Source organism: Epinephelus fuscoguttatus, linkage group LG17 (assembly GCF_011397635.1).
Source record: "Epinephelus fuscoguttatus linkage group LG17, E.fuscoguttatus.final_Chr_v1".
In the NCBI taxonomy this organism is placed as follows: domain Eukaryota; kingdom Metazoa; phylum Chordata; class Actinopteri; order Perciformes; family Serranidae; genus Epinephelus; species Epinephelus fuscoguttatus.
This window is the reverse complement of record NC_064768.1, coordinates 6,090,182-6,107,389: the sequence shown is the minus strand read 5'-3', so window position 1 is coordinate 6,107,389 and position 17,208 is coordinate 6,090,182. Positions and strand designations below refer to the sequence as shown.

Here is a 17,208-nt window from a genome sequence, read left to right as displayed (position 1 = left end):
TGGGTTAAATCAACAGATGCAGATATTGTTATTATTTCGGAAACTTGGCTATCCAAATCTATTGCTAATGAAGATATTAATGGTTGGATACAATGTTTATCGAACAGACAGGCCAAAGAAAGGTGGCGGTGTTGCCATCTATATCAAATCAAAATTTGATGCTTGCATAGTTCTGTCTGAATCCATCTGCAAACAACTGGAATTTTTGGCATTGAATGTGGAAATCATTAAGGGCCTTTGTATAACTGTTGTTGGTTGCTACAGACCTCCATCTGCCTCCAAGGAAGCGTTACAATCTTTGAAGCATCTTTTGTCAAGACTGAATTATAGTGAACTTGTTTTAGCTGGTGATTTGAATTGGGATTGGCTTAAGCCAACTTCTGATGATTTTAAATCTTTGTGTGACTCTATTAATTTCACTCAGTTGGTCAATTCACCCACTCGGCCAAACCTCAAAAGCCCTGAGAAGTCCACCCTGATTGATTTAATTTTGACAAATGTTCCTCATAAATTCTCTTCTCTGGGTGTGTTCTGCAATGACTTAAGCGATCACTGTGCTGTTGCTGCTATTAGAAACACTAAGATGCCCAAATCAAAGTCTCGTATCATTTATAAGAGGAACCTTAAACTTTTTAATGAGCAAGCCTATCATCACGATTTGTCTAATTTTGACGGGAAAAAAATAGGTTTGATCCCTGATGTAGAGTTAGCTTGGACATTCTTTAGGGATGGTTTTATGCAAATTGTGAATAAACATGCCCCTATTAGGAGATTTAGGGTAAAGGGGCAGAAAACCCTGGTTCTCTCCAGAGCTGGCAGAAAATATTTATGAGCGTAACCTGGCTTGGGCCAAGGCAAGGAAAACAGGTTCTCCTAATGATTGGCTTGTTTTCAGACAATTGAGAAACAAATGCTCTTCTTCTATCAAGAAAGCCAAATCTGAATATTATTTGTCTGTCACCACTGAGAACCTAAATGATCCACGGAAATTTTGGAAAACTTTCTGTGAGTAAAAGCACTCAAACTCTACCTACATATGTTTTAAAGGATTCTCTCCCTGTCTGTGACAAATTGGAGGTATTGAATTGTTTTAACCAGCATTTTATATCTTCCGGTTCTCTATTTGATTTTGTGGGATCTGTCTCTGAGAGACCCCCCACCAACCTTCCAATGTATAGTGGTCAGCCTTTCAACTTTGTACCCTTCTCTGTTCAAGAAGTTCATAAAGCCCTTAAAGATTTAGATCCCAGAAAATCCTCTGGACCTGATTTAACTGATCCTTACTTTTTGAACCTGGCAGCTGATTTTGTAGCAGAGCCTCTTGCATTCCTTTTTAATCTTACAGTGGAGAAGAATTATAGACCAATATCTAATTTATCAGTGCTGGCCAAAGTTCTTGAAGCTCTTGTGAGTGAGCAAGTTAAGGTGTTTTTACAGTCTAACAACATTTTATCGAAATATCAATCAGGCTTCAGGAAAAAGCATAGTACCATTACAGCTGCAATGAAGGTGGTAAATGACATTTCTGTTGCACTTGACAAGAAACAACATTGTGCATCTCTTTTTATTGATTTGTCGAAAGCGTTTGACACAGTTGACCACGATATTTTAAAACTTAGACTCTTGCAATCAGGACTCTCGGAGCAAGCAGTTACTTGGTTCACCAACTATCTCAGTAATAGGACTCAGTGCATTAAATATGATGGCCTGTGTTCTGATATTGTTACTGTCCACAAGGGGGTGCCGCAGGGTTCTGTATTAGGTCCCCTTTTATTCATTATTTATATCAATGATTTGGGTATAAATGTGACAAATGCTAATTTGCATTTCTATGCTGATGACACAATTATTTACTGCTGTGGATCAACTCTTGTTCAGGCCATTGAATCCCTGCAGAAAGCCTTTGTTGCTGTCCAGCACTCATTACTTCAGCTGAAACTTGTTCTCAATGCAGACAAGACTAAGCTTATGCTGTTCTCTAATTCTAGGAAGAGGCCACAAATTATCCCCTCAGTGACCACTCTCAAGGGAAATGAAATAGAGGTGGTTCATGAGTATAAATACATGGGTGTTGTGACTGATGCCTCCCTCACTTTCAAGCCGCATATAGAGAAATTAGTGAAGAAGCTGAGGATAAAATTGGGTTTTTACTTTCAAAATAAGCTATGTTTTTCTTTTAATGCAAAAAAGCGACTTGTTGCTGCTACCTTTTTACCAGTGTTGGATTATGGAGATCTTTTATATATGAATGCGTCTGCTAAATGTCTTCATATGGTTGACACTGTCTACCATACTTCTCTGAGGTTCATTACTAATTGTAAACCATTGACACACCACTGTGAGTTATACTCGGTTGGATGGGCTGCTCTGGCCAAGGCTCAGTCATTGGTATACTTTTATATATAAGGCATTACTTGGTCTACTGCCTTCCTACATTTGTTCCTTAACTGCACAGAGAAGGGCTGGTCCTTACTCCTTTCGTTCGCAAGACTACTTGTTGCTTTCTGTTCCATATGCCCGTACTGAATTGGGTAAAAAAGCTTTTGTCTACTCTGCACCTTCAGCATGGAATATGTTGCAAAATGACTGGAAACTAACAGGGTTAATTTCTTTGAGCAGCTTTAAATCCAAACTAAGAATACTTGAGGCCGACTCCACTACATGTACTTGTTTTTCATAATCTGCTTGTAATTCAGTACTATTTGTTTGTGTTTTATCTGTGTAATTTGTAACTGTGCTTCATACTTGCTGCTGCCTATCTTGGCCAGGTCTCCCTTGAAAAAGAGGTTGTTAATCTCAATGGGATCTTCCTGGTTAAATAAAGGTTAATAAATAAATAATTACCTGTGTGAATGGTTAAATAAAAAAGTAAGAAAAAAAGAAAAAAAAAAGTTGACAACAGATTAGGGGTGGGTAATATGACAGGCTTGTCCGAGATGAAATGCCCCCCACATGGAAAATAGATAAGATCAGGCAGCTGATCTTAGGAGGTGGTGACAAAAAACTGCAGTAAAGTTGGACAGTTTTCTGACCATTTCCAGCAGCCTTCAGTCCATACGGGAAGTCACAGAAACACTCACATCCTGTTAGATCTGAGCTCAATTTATTAAAATGTTATCAGACCCATATATCAGCTTGTTCACAGCCTCCAGTTGTTTTAATCATGACCGAGTGACCTATTATATATAATGCTTTACTGGTTCATGGTGCAACCTCCATTTTACATGTCATGTATAACAGCATCATATCAGTTTGCTGCTGTATGTAAATCTGCTGGGCAGACATGTTACCGTCCAACTACATAAATAAATGAAAAACATTAACCTTCTAATCAAACACAGAGGAATGTTACGTACAACAGACTACTATGTATAGTTTAAGATGAATGTATTTAGGCTGAATACGAAAAGGCACCATCAGTCATACAGCATGTTCTCTGTTAACACAATAAACCTTCAAATCAGACAAATCGAATCTAAATCTGACATTTAACAAAAGTGAAAAGTTTATCTAAAATGTCATATTGTTGAATCATCATCTAAACCAATCAACTGTTAGATCAAGTGACAGCCAGGCATTTCCCATCATGCTCTGGGTCTTGCAGTTCGTGGAAAGCAGCTGCAGTGCCTGGCTCTAAAACTTCGGCCGCCGCAATCTCGTGAGAATATCATTGTCATTATCATTTTGCTGACGTCAGAGCAAGTTGGAATCAAGTCAGACACAAATCTAACTGGCATGTTGTGGGGTGACTGAATGAGCCCATTGATTATACTCAATGGCTGCGGTCGAATAGTCCAAAAAAAAAAAAAAAAAAAATCTCTTTTCCTAACAACTTTTCCTTGATGTTGATGGAAAACGTCATGAGGTCAAGAGAATTCATAAGGACTTAGGAAAAGACAACCACAGTGTTAAAAGACTCCGACTGCACTTATCCTCAGCTCCGTAATCATGCGATGGCGGATGTTATTGATAGGCTTTTGTGATACATGCACGCAAATTTCTCACTCAAGCTGAAATTTCAACTTGCGAGACTACGACAAATTTCGTGTCTTCACATCTCCCAGCATGTTTGCATACACAGATTAGCCAAAACATTAAAACAACTGGCGAGTAAAGTGAATAACATTGATCATCTTGTTACAGTGCAATATTCGATTAGGAAACCTTGGATCGTGGCATTCGTGTAAATGCTACCTGATGCGCTCCACCCACACGAACACCGTTGCAGACCAAATAAACCCCCTTATGGCAATGGCACTTGTCGATGGCAAGTGGGTGGAGCGTGTCTGGTGGCATCCACATGAATGTCAGAACCCAAGGTTGCCCAACAGAATATTGCCTTGTAACAAGATGATCAATGTTGTTCACGTCACCTATCAGTGTTTTTTGGTGTTTTGGCTGATCGGTGTATATTCCAATCTTAGCACTGACTCTGTGTGTAATCTCGCCATGCAAGGCGCTCACATCATGTTTGATGTGAACGCACCATGACACTTTTATTTATGAATTATATTTTGTTTGTTTTCTATATCTTTATTTAAATAGCTTTTGACTTACTGGTATTAGTACAAAAACACTCATAATGTCAAAGGTCTTTTGCACAATTTAAGTGACCAGTCAGCAAATAGTATCATATTTCTCATATATATTGATACTGTCATGGACTGTGCTCATCTCCATACAGTAACAGAGGCTATCGCATCCACTTTCTCAGCTATTTCCACCTTTGCATGTCGAGTCAAACAAACTCTGAGCTGTTGGACTTTATGCTTTTTGATAACGCCCCGATCGGTTACGTCTTACAAGGCCAGCTGCAGCTCATCTCAAACAAGCCTTAAGAATTCAGGATGACATCACTAGAACTGTCCAATGAATGAGTTATATATCAGTCCATGTGACTAAAGAGCATCTGCATCTGAGTTCCTGGCTGGTTCTGGTCCTCCACAGTCCTCTCCATCTGTTTCCATCTGTTCAGTTTGTCTTTGATGAAGCTGTGAGGACTGAGCTTTCTGTCCACTGTCTTCACTCTTCATAGAAACTGGAGTCAAAGGAAACTTGGTGATCTCAGCCTCCTTCAGCCGTTGAAGCTGCTCTCCCTCCTGACTGCTCCAGAGTTCATGAAGCTGAGATGAGTCACTGCCACACTTGTGATTTTTGAACTGATAAAGCCATGTGAATCTTTCATCACAAATGCTGCAGTTGAATGGTTTCTCCCCTGTGTGGGTTCTCATGTGTAACTGTAAATGTTCACACCGTGAAAAACATTTATTACAGAGTGAGCAGCTGTAGGGTTTTTCTCCCGTGTGACATTTCAAATGGTTCTGCATGTGCGCCTTCTGACCGAATCTTTTACCACAAACTGGGCAGCTGAAAGGTTTCTCTCCTGTGTGAGTTCTCATGTGTGTCTTAAGATTTGAGTTTTGGTTAAATCGTTTACCACACTCAGAGCAGCAAAATGATCTCTCACAGGAATCCCGTCTGTCATTTTTCAGAAAGTTCAAACCTGACTGAAGTTCTCTGGTCTCCTTCCAGTCATCACTGACTTCAGATTGTTGTTGGTGATGCTGTGGGGTCTTCTCACTGCTATATAGCTGTAAATGTGTATCTGGATCTGGTCCTCCACAGTCCTCTCCATCAGCTCCTGTTTCCATCTGGTCAATTTGTCTTTGATGAAGCTGTGAGGACTGAGCATCATCTTCTTCATTCTTCACAGGGACAGAAGTGAGTGTGAACTTGATACCAGCCTCCTCCAGCCCTTGAAGCTGCTCTCCCTCCTGACTGCTCCAGAGTTCCTCCTGTTCCTCTTTAATGTGTGGGGGCTCTGGGTCCTCCTGGTCCAGACTGGAGCTCCACTCCTGCTGCTCAGGGGAAACCTCTTCTTTAACCACCAACAGCTGCTGGACCTCTGCAGGACAGAATGATGTACAGACACATTACTGGCCAACACTATACTTAAACCAATAATAATTAATGAGTGCAAACAATTTCAGTATGTTCTGGAAGTTCAGCTGATAAACAACTGAAATGTGAATAAACTACTTCTGCAGGTAACTGAAGGTTCAGATTGAAATGGATTCTGATTTGGTACGTTTATCTGATCTGATTTTTTTGTCTGAACATTGGACTTTCTGTTTAATGATGACATCTGTGTGAAGATTAAGGTAAGGTTAAAAAACGCACCCCTTTAGATTACTTGGCAATGAAAAAAACCCTTCAACCTAAGTGCCTTCAGGACTCGAACATCTACAGGAAGATTGTGACTGATCCCTCCTGTCTTGGACACAAACTCTTTGAAACACAAAAACTCTTGTCACGAAACAGTTCCCGACTACAGCTGGCCTCAACAAGGCCTGGGACCAGTGTTGATTTCTCTGACAAAACGTTTAATTTGTTTCCATGATGAAAATGAGATGATGACAAGCTTAGCATAGATCTTGATAATAAAAAATAAAACAAAATCAATGTTTCATTTTCGTTGACAAAATGAGACGCGATGAAAATGTTAATGGTGGACTTTCAGACACTGAATGCCGAGAACGGCCGTGTTTGTAATTATCTTCAAATGACGCATGAGCAACAGGCTGTAAAGTCCAGTAAATAGTCGGCACCAGGATGTTTTGCTAGCCAGCAAAAACACTCAGAGCTGAGCAGTGTCAGCTGTTGGTGCGAGTTGTGAGCTGTAATTCGGCAGTAAATAATCAGCCGTGTATGTCTGACAGTGGATGGCAGAGCTGCTGAATGGATCTGTGGAGGTTGTAAGTTACAGCTGTGGCTGTTAGCTGTTAGTGTTAGCTCTGCTCGTTAGCCTCTGAACAGCAGCAGGGCGAGCAGTAGAGCAACCTGTCACCTTGTTTCTAATTTCTGATACATGAATTAGCCTCACTGGATTAGTTTAGAGATAAAAAAAAAAATAATAATAATAACATAGAAAACATGATGACTAAAAGTTGACTAAAATGTCACGAATTTTTGTTGACTAAAACTGTGAAGAATAAAAATTACTAATATGTGACTAAAACTAACAAGCACTTTTGTCTCAAGACTAAGACTAAAGTTAAGATAGCTGTCAAAATTAACAAGGCCTGGGGTGTCGGTAGCTTAGTGGATAGTGCTGGTTCCCCATGTTTGACGCAGCCGCATACTCGACTCTAGCCCATGGCCCTTTGCTGCATGTCATCCCCCCAGTCTCTTTCTCCCCATTTCACACTGTCCTGTCCAATAATGGCAAAAGGCAAAAAACATAATCTTCAAAAAAAAAAAAAAAAAAAAAATAATAATAATAATCCACAAGGCCTGGGACTACAACTGACACAGACAGACTATTAAGGCTCATTCATGCTCAACGTTGGATATGTTCAGACTCAGCAGGGGGGAGGTCGAGAGCCAGACCGGACCTGATGGGGGAAATTCAGACACAGATTTACACGCTGAAGAGGCAGGGATGTAGAGTGGGGTTCTTCTGGGTCCCGGCCCATGTTAGGATAGAGGGAAACAAGGTAGCAGATAGGATGGTCAAGGCTGCACTAAGGTGGGACAGTATAGATGTCAGGGTTTCCATTGGCATGAGTGAGTGTGGTAATTTAATTAGAGAAAGAATCATTAAGCAATGGCAGGGAGAGTGGGAGGGGCAGCAAAAGAGCAGGCATCTTTTTTCAGCTCAGCCAAGTTAGTCTCTTACAAATATTGGTAGTTGCGAGTTGCGTTATTTTGGGCTTGTTTCTAAAGCAGAGTTGCTCATTTGGGCTTGCTCTCTAAACGTCGCCTTTCTCCTATATATATATATATATATATATATATCGCTTCTTTTGGGCTTGTTTCCATAGCCCTGGTTGCTTGTTTCTCTGGGCTCAGTCGGCGAGGGCTCGGTGGAGAAATCTTGTGGTGTGCACACACAGGTTGTAACGCAGTTGGCGAGACTCCAGATGACAGAAACACACGTCGCCAGGTATGAACACTCAAAAGATTACGATAGTCTCTGCGACGCAAAATCGGGGTGAAAATCGTGTAATGTGAACTAGCCTTAAGGCGTAATGTACAGTGTAAACAGAGTGAGGCAGCAATGCAACGAACGGTAGGGAAGGAACAGTAGAGGAAGTACAGAGATTATATTCAGCTTTTTACAGATGGGTCAAAGGATCCACTAACAGAGGCAACAGGGGCAGCAGTAGTGATTCCTAGTCACCAGACTGAGATCGGTAAAAGGTTATCAGAATATCTATGCCGCTGAGCTATTGGCAGTACTGTCAGTGTTAGGGTGGATGGAGGATTTAGCAACAAGTACAATTCTCATTTGCAGTGACTCAGTATCAGCACTGCCAAGTCTTAAATGAGAAACGAGGAGGGTGTGTCTGCAGACCTGGAGACCGCAGATTCAGACCTGCAGATCTGGACCCGCAGTTCTAGACCCCTTGTATTTCACGACAGCGCCCTCTATGTCATTGGAAGCCAACATACTATTACAACTATTGAATATGGCCAACGACGATCCGAGTGTGAGTATTGAATGTGAATCATATTATTTGTTTAAACTATTTTGTTGACTTGAATTAGAGAGCGAACTTCATGTTTTACAGTGATACGTTTAAAATGATATGACTGTCTTTACCACGATAGTCTGAAAGGCACGTCAAATATGGGTTAAAGTAGTAGGTAATAGTTTAGCTTGTTAGCAATGAACTGTTTGACCTGCACATTTTGTTTCATGAAACCGAAGCGTGATGACAAATAATTTTAGCATGTGCTTTAAATTAAACATGAATAAATGATTAAAGCAATGAAGTGGATGATATGAGAAAAACATCTACAGGCTTACGTTTTCATACAAGCATGAAACTGTTTACATATTGGCAATTAGTGTACTTTATGCTAAAATTTAATTTTGTATTCATGTATATCATGTAATACACCAACACACGTTTTTCCTTTATTATTCATAATATTATTATCACATGTGTTTATATCACTACATTGATATTACTCTATAGCATATATTTAGAGATTTTGTGGATAGAAATTAAGCTCATCCAGCGCAGATGATCAGAAATGTATTTTTGTCTATTATTAGGTTTTGGCCTTGTTTATGTGTATAAAACGGTTGAAAAATCTTAACTTTGAATAATTAGGGACTCTCTTTTTAAGGTGCACATAACAATCCAGAAAAGGGAAACCACAGTGAAGTGGAGGAGTTTTGTGGAGGATCAAAGGCAGATGAGGAAGGAAGGGGCACTATTGTTAATATGTTGATATAATAATGTATTTGCTATGCTCCAGAATCTTCAGTATTTCAGTGTGGACTGTGATAGGTGTTTAATTTTTTTTTAAGAGTTTCTGTTTTCAATTTTGTGATATGTTTGATTTCTTTTTTTTCTCTGCAGATCTCCCTGATGTGTGATGTAACCACTGCACACAATAAAACATTTCTAACCATTTCAGTATTTCACAGCCTTTGTTTCAAATTCCCACAACAAAAGTGAGCACTGGACACCCAAGACCAGACACTTCCTATTATATGCTGTAGCGGGTTTGATCAATGCAGTGCAAGTTTTTGGTGTGCTAGTCAGAGCAGTCTGATGAATATTAAGAAATAAAGAACTAAAATAGTTGGATCAAACCATACAGAACAACCAGCAAACAATAATGATGCAGAACAGCACCCAGGCATACATCAACAATTAAATATTGGTATTTTTATTCGGGTGTAATAAAATTTTAAAACTGTAAATTGTAGTAAAGCATTAAAAGTCCAACTTCTTTCAAACAGTGGTGTTTGGGTGAGATGCTGGTTTAGTTGCAGTTATACAGCCGTCCAGTAGGGGACGGAAAAACAAGGGGTCTAGAACTGCGGGTCCAGAACTGCGGGTCTGAATCTGCAGTCTCCGGGTCTGCAGAGACATACTATTGTCAGAAACAGCACCAAGACATCTAGTGTTTGAAAAACTTCTTACAAAGTCAAGGTTTAACCAATCAAGGGCCAGCACACACGCAGGATTCCTGGGTAATGAAAGAGTAGACAAGTTGGCAAAAGAGGCAGTTAAGAGAGGAAATGTGGAAAGTGATATCAAACTTTCAAAATCAGAGGGGAAAAACATTATTTTGAGCTGAATCATCAATCAGTGGCAGCAATATTGAGAAAGTGGGACAAAAGGAAGGCATTTACATGAAGCTCAAAACAAAGTAGATTGAGATTGAGAATAGGTCACAGTAACTTGAAGAGCACGCTTTTGTGATAGGGAAACACCCAATCGGTTATTGCAGTCGGTGTGTAAAGGAGTCAAGGGAGCATGTTCTCATTTATTGCAGGAAGTATGAGGAAGATAGAAGGGTGATGATGGCAGGATTACAGAAAGCAGACGAAGTGAGGCCAGGATTAAGGACGTGCTTCAGAGTGGAGAAAGGTGATTTTTAGGTTTCTGAGAGCGACAGAATTTATCAGAAGACTGTAGAATATTAGGATAGCAACGGTCGGATAAAACCATGAGGAGGCAGTACTACAACTTGAAAGATGCCAACTACTGTAAAACACCAAAGAAGAAGAAGAGGACTCGCTGAAGAAGTAGTGAGGGTAACAAACCTGCTATGTGTAACTGAAGCTGAGGGCTGAAAACAGCGTCCAGTAGTTTCCGTTGTCGCTCATTCTCCCGTTTTGATCTAGAAAGTTCCTCCTCGTACTCTGCTATCGTTCTTTCAAACAGCCCAAATATCTCTTCAGCAGCCGCAGTTAGTCGCTGCTTCACCAACGCTCTCAGCATTTGGGCTTTAGACATTTTAGACTTTGTCTCCACATCCAAACACTGTTTGCTCTCCATCAAACAGTCACTCTGACAGGCGCTTTGATGCTAACTTTCGTCCCCATCAGTGTGTTTCTAGCTAGCATGCTAAGCTAACTCCAATAGATTTGTAGGCTACCGGGTGATGAGTCAGAGGAAAAGCATTCAGGAAAAAGTTCAGTCAGACACATAGAGGTTCTGATGGATCACTACAGCTGGAGCTCACATACACTTTCTCACTTACAATGAAGGGCCTTGTTCACGACATAGCACGTAAAAATATTTCCGAGCTAAGTGTACCAGACGCTATTTTACTAAAACACTCGGGGCCAGCAAGAAAATCACTTCCGGGTCCCCTCGCCCTTCAAAATAAAGCCTCCAGAATTTTTTTTTATAGTGTCCACGCTTTGACCACAAAATGTAATGTGGGTCTTTAAATCAGTTATAGCGTAGAAAATGTAATACTGACCAACTTTTATCAAAAAATGTTCTTAAATGTTGAAGTTACGTTGCACATGAACAAGTTCCCATTTGAGTTCTTGAAAGTGTTTTTATGTGTTAACTATGGCCTATTTATTTATTTTTTATGTGATCTACTAAGATACAAGAATTTCCCCTATGGGAATGAATAACGTATCTATCTATCTATCTATCTATCTATCTTGAATGTTCATAGTTAATACAGTTAAAGCCAAATTTGCTGATCAAAAAATGGTCTTAATGATTAAAATGATGATTTAGTCTAGCAGCAACCAGCAGATTTTCAGGGGGTAGTCTCATCACCATTACTGTTTGCAGTTTTCTTGCATATTTGTGGACCTCTACTTTTTTTTCTATCATTAGTCTAAAAGAGTGTCAGAGTGGTTTTGCACATCTTAGCCAATTTAATCTGAATCTCATAATTTTCCTGACATGCTGTTGTGTCTTAGATTTATTTTTTTGTATGTCTATGAAGTTACAAATATTTTTTCCTTGAGCCTCCATGACTGATTTGGGGAAAATGCATGACCCTCCCTCCACCACAAATTAGTTAGGAGATTTAAAAACGTACACTTTGATGTTTAAACGTTAAAAGTTAAAAATGAAATCCTGGAGTTGAAAAAAGCCTCAGTTTTTCACTCTTGTCATGCGGCTGGTTAGTTCATTCAAGCAGTTTATGTTGGGCCAAATTTCAAATGAGATGTAGAATATCGTCATTTTGATAAAATATCATTATTTTAAGCTCAGCTTTTGTTGTTGTTTTTTTTTCTGACAAAAGCATTTGTGGGACATGATGTGTCCAAGGACCATTGGAAATTTGTGAAGCCAATGATAATTTCTGTTTTTACAGTTTCTGGCTATAAATATTTTAATTTTGATGGTTTTTAAACATACCTTCCAAACAGCATTTTTTCTTCTTTTCTTTAAAAATCTGCAGTTCAGTAAATACAAAATACAGCCATTTAAATTTGTATGCCCCTCCCCTGAGCCACAATAAAAAACACAAGTCTCTCCCCAGTGCTTTAAAAATTATTTGACAATTTGACATGCCTTCCCCTTTTTTTTGCATTGTGTCAGGATGTGGTAAATATGTGAAAGAAATGAGGGGGAAGCTCACACAACATAAGATACTGCACAGATTTTATCATACACCATTACGACTCTACAGAATTAAGTTGTTAAATAACAATAGCTGTTGGAAATGTAAAAGTGAAATAGGAGCTTTCCTGCACTGTATATGGGAATTTAGTTTGGTCAGACCACTCTGCATTAGAGTATTAAAAATTTTAAGTTGGTAGTTGGTTCAGAAATCCCTTGAAGTCCAAAGTTGTGTTTACTGGGGGTTGGTCGCAAATACCAATCGTGTCCAAGTGTGCATTTTCTGTTATTATTGTGGGTCTAATAACTGTCTGTCAAATTATTCTAAGACACTAAAGATAACAAAGGTCCCAGAATAGAAAAAGAAAAGGTTAATCTGGTGGTGGAAATAGCATCTTATTAATGTATGCTCAGTAGAATAAATGGCGATCAGGAGAAAGGAGTATCTCCTTGGGACTGGTTATGGACTCATATCAAAATGGAAAATAAGCCTATATAATTATGAACTTGCTCTGTGATTATGTGACTCCATATATATACCCTGACTATAGTTCCTTTACAACGTCCAACCACTGTCACAGACTTGGAGGGTCAAGTTTTAGCCAGTTCCTAGCGCCTTTTTGCATGCCACTATAAGGATTTTGAATAGATAAGTGTTCTTCTTATGAATAATGTCCTCGAGTATTAATCCTAAGTACACAATCCGTGGGTCCCTTGGGATCTTGTAACTCTCTCAAGGATCAGAATAGTCCTATCACAGAATGTTTGAAGTTTTATACATGACCAAAGTATATGTGAGTGACTGGCATTCACGTGCCCACAGAGTCTCCAGCAGTGCTGTTGTTCACCTGTTTGCTTGAATTTTGTACACGGCGTGATTAAAAAAATCTAATGATATTCTTCCAGCCAAATTCTCTCCATTTTTTGTGCTGGTGGAGGTTTACTGCGTGCTACAGATGGAGTGCCACTCATCTCCCAACAGATTAGCATTCAGTTCTGCTTTCCATTTCCATTTCACATACAAAGTATTCCTTCCATCACATTTTCGAAAACTCATATACATTTTGGAGACTGTTTTGGAGAGGATAAGTTTGTATCACTTAATAAAAAAGTTCAGCCAGTGTCACCACATTTTCTGCAGTTTAAGGTTGTACTTCAATAGACCGAATTAATTGGACATCACGTTAACAACAGTCACTCCCAGGTAGACAACCAGCAGTTGATTACAACTGCAGAGATATGTCAAACTGGTAAATGAGTTGATTTCTATTGTCATTTTCAGCCAAAATCAAAACTGTAACATTTAAAGAAACATAGGTAAACACTACAGTCCAACTCATCTGACGGTTCTGCTGTGCTTATTTTATGTACTTTGTTGCTTTGCTCTCATCTCCGATAAACCAAATCTACCAGCACAGAAGCTAAGCAATGTCAGTTGCAGCTGTGGACAGAGCCGCTGCAAATATGTATTTTAGTCACCTAAAACCTATATCAGTGTAAGTGTCCACTATATTTTAATATTTGTTCCACTTTACCTTACACACAAACTAACCATGTTCAATTTCTACTGTAAAGCAAGAACAAGGAGGTAATGACTTCAAACTGTAAAGAAAAAGCTACTGAATAATGATAAAGTTAAATATTTTACATCAGTTTCAGCACTGCTGATAATTTATCTCAAACCACAGAGCTGTCCAGGACATATGAAATACGTTTAGACAATGTTAAACAAGTTGAATCAGTTCAGACATGTAATACCAAAAAGCACAGTGCCCCAGAAAAATGTCAAAATAACGTAGACGCAAATTGACAAAAATTTAAATGTTTGTGTAACTTCATCTTCTTTTAAAAGACTTACTGTGGAGTCTGTATCAGCCTTAAGTCTCTCAGTTTTTAGCTGATTGGTGTTGAACCAGGTCTTGCCCTCAGGAACTCAATCCTGCTCTAAAAAATGTCTCAATTGCATCTCTGCCGCTTCATTTATTACTGCTGCTCTCACCAACACACGTTTTTTTTTAACATTATAGAATTGAGAGAATCTTTTGTCACAAACTGAACAACTAAATGGTTTCTCTGCTGTGTGAACTATAGTCTGCAGTGTTTCCCTTGTGGTCAAATCTTTTCCAGTTTTACAGTCCATGTCACTGACAGGTACTTCATTGTTTTTTAAGGAGCTTAAACCTGATTGAAGTTCTCTGTCCTTTTCCAGTCATCACTGCCATCAGTCTCAGAAGTCTTCAGTCTCGTCGATGGTGTCTGTTTGCAATTGTGTATCTGGATCAGAGTTCCTGGCTGGTTCGGGTCCTCCACAGTCCATCAGCTTCTCTTTCTATCTGTTCAGTTAAGCTGTCGGCTGGAGGCTCTGCCTCTCTGTTCTCATGAGTTTGACGACCAACACATTTATGTCTTGTGACCTGAGATGACCAGGCAAATCTTTTGTTACAAACACTGCAGCTGTACAGTTTCTCCCCTGTGTGATGCGTCATGTGCTGGGTCAGATTTATCTTTTGTCTAAAACTTTTATCACAAATGGAGCAGCTGTAAGGTTTCTCTCCTGTATGAGTTCTCATGTGTGCATGTATATTTTCACTCCACGCAAATGACTTCTTACAGACAGAGCAGCTGAAAGGTTTTTCTCCTGAATGAATTCTCATGTGTGTCACCTTTCGTGACTTGACTGAAAATCTTTTACCACAAACTGGGCAGCTGAAAGGTTTATCTCCTGTGTGGTTTTTCATGTGTTGCTTCAGACTTCCCTTTTTAAGAAATCTTCTCCCACACTCAGAGCATCTATATGGTTTCTGACCAGCGCTACTTCTTGAATCATTGACAGGAACTTGATTGTTTTTCAAAGAATGTAAACCTGACTGAGGGTCTCTGGTCTCATCAGCAGTGACTTCAGTCTCAGAAGAGTCCAGAGAATCATCTTCACTAACTGGTTGTAAATGTGTATCTGGATCTGAGTCCCTGGCTGGTTCTGGTCCTCCACAGTCCTCTCCATCAGCTCCTGTTTCCATCTGGTCAGTTTGTCTCTTATGAAACTGTGAAGACTGAGGTATCTCCTCACCCTCGTCTTCACTCTTCACACAAACAGGAGTGAATGTGAACTTGATATCAGCCTCCTCCAGCCCTTGAAGCTGCTCTCCCTCCTGACTGCTCCAGAGTTCCGCCTGTTCCTCTTTAATGTGTGGGGGCTCTGGGTCCTCCTGGTCCAGAATGGAGCTCCACTCCTGCTCAGGGGGAACCTCTTCTTTAACCACCAACAGCTGATGGCCTTCTGTGGAAAATAATGAGATATATAAATACACACTGAGAAAAAACTGTCATTTTCATAGTCTAGCAGGAGAAACAGTTTCCCATGTACTCACGTGGCATTTTTTTGTTACCTTGTTTTTTTATGCTCACGGTGAAGAGACTGATCTCCATTCTCACAAAATAACCCTCGTTGCTATGACTATACCAAATGTAAGAGCTTGCTGTAATGCAGGGAGAAGGATCAAAGAATAATCAGAACAGCCCAGTATTACAGTGAGAGAATCAGGGACTAACTGTTGGCTACATGTTACTATACAATTGAAGAATGTCCACCCAGAAATTCCTGAGTTTAGGGCAAGACCAGAGAAGGTGACCCAAAGTCCCCACACCTGATTTACACTTCACATGTGGCAGACAAAGTAGGGAATATTATGCTCAATTTGGCCTTGGAAAAATAACTGATAAGTTGGAGTCTAACAATAATGGAACATGTTTTAATCCTTTGTAACCCCCTCGCCCATAATTAATCTGAAATCGCTTCACCTGTATCCTTAGACCAAGCCTCTTTAATATGGAGAGAGGAGGTTGTCAAAGTAAAGAGATGGACAAAATAAGAGATCAAAGGTTTGGATTGCTGAACATTTTAAACTCAGTTTTCTGAAGGTTGAGGAGCGATGATTCCAACCTCCTTGTTATTATTAATAATAATAATAACAACAATAATAACAATAATAATACATTTTATTTAAAAAGGCGCATTTCAAAACACCCAAAGTCACCATACAGGAGGCCTACTCAGCAGATGAACAGTTTCCAGCCCTGGTTTAAACAGAGAAGAAGTGACAGTATCTCACCTGCTCTGTGTAACTGAAGCTGAGGGCTGAAAACAGCGTCCAGTAGTTTCCGTTGTCGCTCATTCTCCTGTTTTGATCTAGAGAGTTCCTCCTCGTACTCTGCTATCGTTCTTTCAAACAGCCCAAATATCTCTTCAGCAGCCGCAGTTAGTCGCTGCTTCACCAACGCTCTCAGCATTTGGGCTTTAGACATTTTAGACTTTGTCTCCACATCCAAACACTGTTTATTCTCCATCAGTCACTCTGACAGGCGCTTTGATGCTAACTTTCGTCCCCGTCAGTGTGTTAGTAGCTAGCATGCTAAGCTAACTCCAATAGATTTGTAGGCTACCGGGTGATGAGTCAGAGGAAAAACATTCAGGAAAAAGTTCATTCAGACACACAGAAGCCCTGATGGATCACTACAGCCGTAGCTCACACACACTTTCTGACAGAGACACATTTCTGCTCGACGTCATCTTGCTCAAACAGTGTGAAGACACAAATACACAGCTTCCGGGGCAGATCGGCTGCTGAACTTCAAAATAAAACTCCAAAAGTGCTAGAAGCTAACATTATTATTATTATTATTATTATTATTATTATTATTATTATTATTATTACCATCATTATTGTGATTATTATTATTATTATTATTATATTTTTACAGTCTATGACAAACGTGCAGAAAGATAAATTATTAAAAATGAATTTTCCAAAAGAATGGCATTAAATTCCACTTAAACTTCCACTGCTGAACTTGGAAACAAAAGCTT

The 17,208-nt window shown here is 39.6% G+C and overlaps 1 protein-coding gene across 1 annotated transcript; it reads right to left on the bottom strand.

The window, feature by feature from the left end:
- Positions 1-3,037: 3,037 nt before the first annotated feature.
- Positions 3,038-16,922, bottom strand: LOC125905194 (zinc finger protein 135-like). The gene is made up of 4 exons (XM_049603085.1): positions 16,454-16,922; positions 14,627-15,621; positions 10,571-10,817; positions 3,038-5,905 (listed from the first exon to the last, which is right to left on the bottom strand). Exons 1-4 carry the CDS (start codon positions 16,686-16,688, stop codon positions 4,899-4,901), a joined length of 2,484 nt encoding a protein of 827 aa, XP_049459042.1. The 5' UTR covers positions 16,689-16,922; the 3' UTR covers positions 3,038-4,898.
- Between the last annotated feature and the right edge of the window lie 286 nt (positions 16,923-17,208).

Bases quoted from the DNA above. Each gene is read 5' to 3' on its own strand.
- LOC125905194 (XM_049603085.1), bottom strand. From the start codon at position 16,688: ATGGAGAATAAACAGTGTTTGGATGTGGAGACAAAGTCTAAAATGTCT. The intron at 15,622-16,453 runs GTGAGATACTGT...TATTTTCCACAG, and splicing joins GCTTCAGTTACACAGAGCAG to AAGGCCATCAGCTGTTGGTG. The intron at 10,818-14,626 runs TGATCCAGATAC...AGCGCCTGTCAG, and splicing joins CCCGAACCAGCCAGGAACTC to AGTGACTGTTTGATGGAGAG.